The 8,630-nt window shown below is 43.6% G+C and overlaps 1 protein-coding gene across 1 annotated transcript in view; it reads left to right on the top strand.

Annotated features, from left to right (window-relative positions):
• LOC147023527 (FACT complex subunit SPT16-like) overlaps positions 1-7,580 on the top strand; it is a 102,887-nt gene extending 95,307 nt beyond the window's left edge. The window contains exons 25-26 of the mRNA XM_085889031.1: positions 956-1,030; positions 6,579-7,580. Coding sequence (XP_085745157.1) covers positions 956-1,030; positions 6,579-6,694 — 191 coding nt within the window. The 3' untranslated portion in view covers positions 6,695-7,580. The remainder of the gene's footprint in view (positions 1-955; positions 1,031-6,578) is intronic.
• Positions 7,581-8,630: the final 1,050 nt, after the last annotated feature.

Below are 8,630 nucleotides of genomic sequence, written 5' to 3' on the forward strand. Positions count from 1 at the left end.
GCTGCATCATTTTCTGGGGGCACGGCTGTGCTGTTGAGGCAATGCCCCCTGTTACCAATAAGCTAGTACTCATTTTGCTGACCTCGGAAGGATGACAGGCTGAGTCAACCCACCTGGTGTTAATTTAACGAAAGACAGGGGCTCGAGCTCAAGAGCGTAATGACTTTAGCCAGCCACCTTAACTGCTACCAGCAAACACCAGGCCTTTTTCTTTATTTATTTATTTTTGTGTACCAAGTCGAGGCTTGTGTAAGAGCGAAAAGACTATATATTTTGTGGAAATCCACCAAGTTTTGCTTGAATCTGTCCACAACTTTTTGAGATATCCTGCACACAAACAAAGAAATAGACAGGGGTGAGTAGCGTATGAAGACTTTGATCTGAAAGCATCATGAAACTAGAAGGACACTCGGTAGAGTGCATACCTCCACCACACCCTGCGCCAAAATTTAATCGGCTTTGTCTTGTCAACGAGCCAACTCATCTACCAAGTTTTGTTTTAACTCGTCCACAACTTTTTGAAATGTCATGCTATTGCTATATCGTTTTTGGATCCATCTCTCAATGATGACGACTCGCTTAAAAATTCTGGACCCAGATTCGTATCTTCACCAAAATCAAATCAATTCATCCTCATCACACACCCAACCTGTCCACCAAGTTTTGTCTGAATCTGTCCACAACTTTTTGAGGTACCTTGCACACAAAGAAACAGACAGACAGGGGTGAATACATAATCTCCATCCACCATAGGTGGGTGCAGGTAATAAACTCATGTGATATCAAAATGTAAAACTTTGGAGAGAGGTGAATACTTTTGCAAGGCCACTGAAATATTGTGTATCATGCATTTCTCAATCACTAAGCACTTCAATTACATTGGTATTGTGCGGTATTTTAAAGGTGATTACTTTGAACATAATCACATCGTCGATGCTTTGTGTTTGCTGCTTAGGGTCAGACGTCTCGCTGGGCAGTGAGGAGGAGAGCGGAAAAGACTGGGATGAACTCGAGGAAGAAGCCTTAACAGGTCAGAATGACTTTGGGGGGAAAAAAACAAACAAGTACATGATTTGGTTAGGATATGTCTGAAATGGTCAGGTCAGGTAAATGGGAGCATGTGCCGGAGCAGCGCGTCGCTGCGTCCACTTTCCGCTGGTACTCCAGGGGTCTCTGTGTGGCCATCCCCCAGGCAGATACCTGGCCCATCCCCATCCCCTTGAGATGCTGATCAACCTGCAGCAACCACGAGGCATGTGGTCAGCCCATTGGCCACCTGCACTCACGAGGCTCCCTGGTGAGCAGGATCAGAATCGGGAAAATGAGCCACATGTCCATACAGCCGCAGCTGACGCTCAAGGACGATGCATGTAACAAATCTCATTTGAGTCTCTCTCAGCAACCGCACGTTGGACACAAAGTCTGACCAGCGAGAGCCAAGGATTCTCCGAAGAGACTGGGTACCAAAGGAATTACGTCTTCGACTCAGATCCCTGGACAAAGTACAGGTCTCACATCTGGAGAGCAAGACTGGAAGCACCAAGGACCTGAAGACTCAGACTTTCGTCCGCACAGGAACTGGCAGTGCCGCACTCCATGATCCAGTAAATCCATGACTCCCCATTGCCCAACCCAGATATCTGTTGCCCTCTGGCTCACAGCCAGCAGAGACATAAATATCACTGTCAAGGAAAGTGAATCTCTCTGTGACCTCAACATCCTCGCCACAAACAGGCACAGACAGGATAGCAGCATCCAATATATCATTGAAAGCCTGCATCTTAGTTTTGACCCAGGAAACCGGTAATCCCAGCGGATCCGACTCCTCATTCAGAACCTCGAGGGCCCCCAAAAGGTCATCTTGAGTCTCCGCAAAGATGACTGCATCATCTGCGAAATCAAGGTCAGAGAGTTTGACATTCCCAAACGATGCACCACAGCTTGATCTCTTCGACATCCTCCCCAGAATCCAGTCCATACAAGCGCTGAAAAGTGTGGGGACCAGAACACACCCCTGATGAACTCCAGTAACAACTCGAAATAAGTCAGATGGTATCACCACATCTCACAGCACTCTCATTACCAGAGTATAGTTCAGCCATCAGATTGATCAGTTTTGGGGGCACCCCACGAAGACCAAGAATCCTCCAGAGGGCATCCCAATTCACTCTATCAAACTCTTTACAGTGATCAACATAGGCTGCAAGTAGCCCCTGCTGAAACTCTCATCTGTGTTCGGTGAGGACCCGAAGAGCAAGGATACGGTAAATCATTGACCTCTTTGGTGTAAAGCCTGACTGCTCTGGATGCTGGTGCTCAAGCAGATGGTGGCGAACCCTATCAAAAGTTATCCGAGCAAAGACCTTGCCCGGCACCGAGAGCAGCGTCAACCCTTGGAAGTTGTTGCAGTCTTGGCGATCACCCTTTCCTTTCCAGAGAAGGACAACAAGGCTCCTCTTCCAGTCAGTTGGGATGATGCCTGTGTTCCAAGCAGAGAACAGAACTGCATGCAATGACACAAGTGCAGTATTTCCACCAGCCTTGGGAAGTTCAGCATGGATGCCACAGATCCCTGGAGCTTTACCCCATTTCAATCGGTTCACCGCAGTCTGTGTTTCCACAAACAAAGGTGGACTACAGTTGATTGGAGGATCAGCCTGACACCCCTGACATGCAACTCGAGCTGGTGGATCAGCTTGGTACAGCCGCTCAAAGCACCCAGCCTAGCGGGCCTTCACATCGGACTCCTCTATCAAGAGCCCACTACCCTATGCTATAACTGCAGTGCACCGAGGGACGGGCTTGGAGGAATGCAATGCGTGAATTCCCCTGAATCAGGATAAGAATCACTTGACCACAGGTGATGCTCTACCCCCTCACAGATTCTTCGCACATAGGCCTCCTTGTCCACCCTTAGCGCACGTGCAGTTTTACGCATCAGCGCCCTGAACAGCTCAGCTCTGCCATTCAGCCTGGCCATTCGACTGGTCAATGATATCCAGTTTTCCTTGAGAGAAAATATTCCTCTTCGTCATACGGTGAGTTCCAAGATATCCACCGGTAACATCAAGGACGATGGTCTTGAAGGCACTCCACAACTCTTGAGGATTCCCAAAAGCACCCAGACCCCCAAATTCTCCACTCATCCTGTTCGCAAACTCCTCAGCTTCCCTCTTATCCTTGAGCTTGCCAACATCCAGCCTCGGCTGGGATGGTACCATTCTCCTGGATTTAAGCTGCAACTTCAGAGTTGCTTCAACAAGCCTGTGGTCAGTATTGAGGGACTGAGCTCTCCGCTGGACCCTGCTGTTCTGGATAATCCTCCAGCGACCATCAACGAGCACATGGTCAATCTCCTTTGCCACACCGCCAGCGTTGGAATACCAAGTCCATTGATGAGCTTGTGGGTGCTGAAACCATGAACCAGCAACCATAAGTCCATGATTTCTTTCAAAGTCAAGGAACTTCGTGCTATTTTTGGTTGACAGTTCCAGGCCCTTTGGGACCGACACACGTCTCATAACCATCCCTATCAATTCCAGTCGATGCGTTGGAATCCCCCAAGACTGGAAGAATATCTCACTTGGGGCACTGACCAACCACAGACTCAAGCATGGCATAGAATGCGTCCTTCACGGTGAGATCACTCGCCTCAGTCGGAGCATATCCAGAGACCAGGGATATGACACCCAAGGAGTGACAAATCCTTCATCATTTGGGGAAAAAGTGACGAATCCTTCGTCATTACTTTGGGGGGGGGGGGTCAAACAAGTGTGTGATTTGGAAAGGATGCGTCAGAAATGCTGAAACTAGGCACTGGTTTTGTAAAAATCAAACGTTCTGTAACTGCAGTTCACACTGGCTTTGTTTCAGAAATGGGTTGACTTGTTTGGTGTTGCACCCTGTGCACATACAGGTGGTGGACAAAAAAAATGGAAACGACAACGTAAAGTCACTTAATGGGGCGTTGGGCCACCACATGCGGCCAGTCTAGCCTGTTTGCGCTGTGGCAAAGTCCACCAGTTTCTGGAATTCTGCAGGAGGCATGTCGCACCATTCTTCCATGAGAAAATCAATCCACTCACACCTGTTTGATGGAAGTGTAAAATGCTATCTCGGGCATCATTCCAGAATATCCCATAAATGTTCAATTGGGTTCAGATCTGCTGATTCAGAAGGCCATGATGTATGGACAACATCAGTGTCATGCTCATCAAACCATTGGCGACCACTCGTGCTCATCCCCACACGGGATGTTATTTGCATAATTAACACATGGGCCACACTTGTGTGGAAGCCATTGCTTGGATGTCCCTCGTTTACCTCGGTGTTTCCATTTTTTTTTTTGTCCACCACCTGTAGCTCTTGCTGCTGAGATGACGCATTCAAATTTGAAAGGATACAGAACTGTTGATTTGTCCATTGTCTTCTAATTTATGTAAAGGTACATTGACGTCTCATTATGTCCTTGTATACATATTGTGTTCGATAGCAATGGTGATTTTCGGTAGCAGTGCTGCAAAGCTTGCAAAAACAAACGCATTCTGATTTGAAGAAGCAGCAGAACTGTTACAATGTACAGTCGAAATTGCAACATCCTGTAGAGTGGTTTGCTTTTGCCTGTTGTGGATTCCAAAAGGCTGATGGTGCACTTTATCTTCAAGAGCCATCCTTTTCATTTCATTCCTTGCATGCATAGGTGATGCTTTCTTTCTTTCTTTCTTTTTTTTTGTATGCAATGTCTAGGCTCGTATGAGAGCTAAAATGATCGTTTGGACAAGAGTCCAAACTCTCATACGAGCCTCGACATTGTATACAAAGCGTATGAAAGTTTCGACAAAGGTGCATAAACTCATCCAGAGTGCTTTGTTCGAAGCAAATTGAATGTAAATCTGAATGGATGCTTTTGAATAAATAGGCGTGTACTGGTCAAAGCAAAGCCAAATGGATACCAGGCAGAAACTTTTTCTAATCCGTGCAGATTGCTATACCATATTTGGTCGCTTAGACTTGACAATGTTCTTTATTTTTATTTTTTATCTTCTTTATCCCCATGGTTTTTGAAAAAAAAAATGGGGGGGGTGAGGTATTGTAATTGACTGTCTGTCTGTGTTCTGTCCCTCACGCTATCTCTTCCTTAACGGTTTTGTAAAAATTCACCAAAATTGGTAATTATGATCAAACTCTGAAAAGCTTTACCTTCTCATGTCTTTCCAAATACTTATGACAATCCATTTTTCAAAAGCAGATTTTTTAATTTTTTTACATTTTTTTTTTTTTCATTTCCTCAAAAACTCTTGGACTATTCTCTTTCTTCACTTTTCTATCTACACAGTTCTTTTATTTAAGCTTGGCATCGATGAGTATTATATATTCTTTGACTGGAGCCTTCGACATTAAACATAAATAAATTTAATCTGCAACTGAGATGCTGCATTTTAACCCAAATTCACCAGGATTATCCAGTGATACCAATTCCTCATGTCTGATAGTATGTCTAGTGCTCAACAAGCTTGGTCCAGATTAATTGAATTGTTCTTCAGTGATCACCTCGTAATGCAAGGTTTTGGCGAACTTTAACTGCTGTGACCTTGACTTTTAAACTACTTCCACCAGAGTTTAACCTTTTCTTTGTGTTTCCTGATAAATTTCCAACAACTCCAAAGTTTCATTACAGGAGGTTAACTGGTGTAGTTGTAGCTACCATCAATCATTCTTCACTATTTAAATTGCATGGAAAAAGAAAAAATTTGAACCAAAGTTGTAAATTTGACCTTTGATTTGCACAGTTTTAAAGTGAATGGATTTCATCCTTGGTGAGTCTGTTAAGGCCAAACCCACCTGTCAAAGCTTGACCCTTTCCTGTTTAACTGGAATGGCACTCAGTGGAGCGCATACTTCTGCCAGGCTGAACAGTTTACGTTTTGTAGCCCACTGATAGGCCAGATCTGCATCCAGACCTCAACCAAAATCTAATTGGCTTGTTCCTGTCACCTACCCAACTCATCCACCAAGTTTGGTCATAATTCATCCACAACTTTTTGTTATATTGTTTTGTCCCTATCTTTCAATTATGAAGAATCACTTTAAAACTTTGAGGATCTGGATCTGGATTTTGATCTTCACCAAAATTGAATCACTTCGTCCTTGTCACACACCTAAACTGTCAACCAAATTTCGTCTGGATCCGTCAATAACCTTATGAGATATCCTGCTCACAGATGGACAGACAAACGGGTGAATATGTAACCTCCATGCACCTTTAGTAACGATGGGGCAAGTTGGTATGGAGGAACTAAATGAGGGAAGAAAAGTCAGAAGAAGATAAAAGTGGCAGAAGAGCAAGAATGAGGTTTTTAAAAGAATTACAACGAAGGTCGTTCATATCTCTTCGGTTGTGCTTATGTTGTTGACATTAGTTATTTCTTGTTCCCATTGTTGTTTATTTCTCAGTCATTTTTGCATGATGACGATCTGTCTTGTATAATCACAATCTTTTTGATTTTCTTATTACATTATAAACCCATTGATATTTGAATATTGCTTTGAAACACAAAATGAATGAATATCTTTTCTAGCTGACAAGGAAAAGAATGCTGAGGAGGAGATTTCATCTCGATCACGAGAGTGCGTGTCAAGAAAGCGGAAGCAAACCGCAAATGGAAGCCAGAGTAAAAAGGCAAGAAGAAGATGAGAGTTCAGTGGAATAGCTGTGCCCTCGGCAAATGATACTACCCACAGCCTTGTGCTGCATACGAAGGAAGAGGACGAGGAGGAGGAAGATGAGAGCCTGAGGTCATGTCAGGTACAAGATGATTGTGAATCACACAAATTATTGGGTTTAATTTTCAGGTTTATTTTCATTGCTGAATTGAATTACTCACACCTCTTCATGGAACCTTGAATTGGATTTATTAATGGAGATGCATCATCTGAGCTGAACCAATTCGCCCATGTACAAATGTGAGGACCTTAATGAAGGGTCCGAATGTGACCATTTTCAGGGCATCACATTGTCCATGTGATTTATGTATGGACTTCCTTGGAGTATATTTGATTTTATGTGGACAAAAACAATATATTTGAAAAGTGTCAGTACTTGCCTCCCCCTCAATCCCCTGCCATCCCCCTTTACTCCTTGTATGTCCTATTCAAACCTTTTTACTTCTTACGATGGACCCATCTTTCGAACCTACATTCCCTTCTGTCTTTGTTTGCCCCTAGCTTTCCTACCTGTTCCTTTCCTTTTCTCAATTTACTTCCTTACGTACATAAAATCTCTATAGCCAAATCTAAAAAGTTGCTAAATTTGCAATTTTTTTGTGTGTGTGTGTGTGTGTGTGTGTGTGTGTGTGTGTGTGTGTGTGTGTGTGTGTGTGTGTGTGTGTGTGTGTGTGTGTGTGTGTGTTTTTTTTGGGTTAGTTAATGAAGGGGGGAGGGGGGATTGAGAGTCTGTAACATTGAAATGCCTTTCAAGATCGTCTTTTTGTCTGTTTTTAGTGTGCACGTTTTTCGCTGTTTGAGTTGTAAGTTTTGAATCCTATTTTTATTCTTTCCAATTAAAGCGGTTGTTGAGACCACATTGTTTTTCAAGTTTGTTCACTTGGAAGCTCAAAGAGTTGAAGGTCAGGGGTCATCTTCCCACCCCCTCCACACATTGTACGAGTGAACAACCTCCATGCTTGGGGTGTGGAGGTCAGGTTCAATCATTCATGCCTACAAGGAAATCAAAATAATAATTGGTACACCCACAGTATTACCGAGATGCATTGACTCATAGACCTATATTGATTTTATTCAGTTTCACATTGTCCTTTCATCTATCTATAATTCCAGCTGTGTGTGTGTGTGTGTGTGTGTGTGTGTGTGTGTGTGTGTGTGTGTGTGTGTGTGTGTGTGTGTGTGTGTGTGTGTGTGTGTGTGTGTGTGTGTGTGTGTGTGTGTGTGTGTGTGTGTGACACCGCTGTTTCTCGACAACCACTGGTTCGATCCAATTGAAACTTGCCAGATATATTGCTGGGGACCTGAGTATGTGCCTTTTCAAGGTTTGATATTAATCGGACAAGTGGTTCCCAAGTTATGGCCATTTATTTACCAACCAATGACAAGACACGTTATTGCGTGGGCGTGGCCGATGGGGGAAGGGAAGCTCAGTCGCGTTCCCCATTACGGGTTACAACGTACGGGCTTCCGGAGAGTGATGACTTCGTGTATTCTAATAATTTCTCGATTTCTTATGTGCATTTATAGATAAACACAATGCCCCAAGTTATGATCGTTTTCATATTAGATGGTGCATAAATTTCGGTAACATCAGAGTGCTGGTATGCTCCGAACGAGGAAGTAAATTTTTTTTCTCTCTCTTCTCTTCTCTTTTTGTTTTTCCTTGCGACGACATTGCGAAAAGGTAAAATACGTTGGCGCTAATTGAATAATTGGCCAGTAAAACCTAAATTGCGAATAATTGTAACTGTGATATGCGAACTTCCGGGCCACGCATGTACGGGCACACGAGAGCGAAGAAACGGCCTGTGTGGTTGTTGTTTCTTGCTCGTGGTTGGAATATTTATTTATTCTTTTTTTTTTCTTTTTTTTTTTACGTCACATACTAGTTTTGAATAACATGCATT

This window comes from Eptatretus burgeri, chromosome 7 (genome assembly GCF_056783735.1).
Source record: "Eptatretus burgeri isolate ZD-2024b chromosome 7, Ebu_testis_v1, whole genome shotgun sequence".
Classification (NCBI taxonomy): Eukaryota; Metazoa; Chordata; class Myxini; order Myxiniformes; family Myxinidae; genus Eptatretus; species Eptatretus burgeri.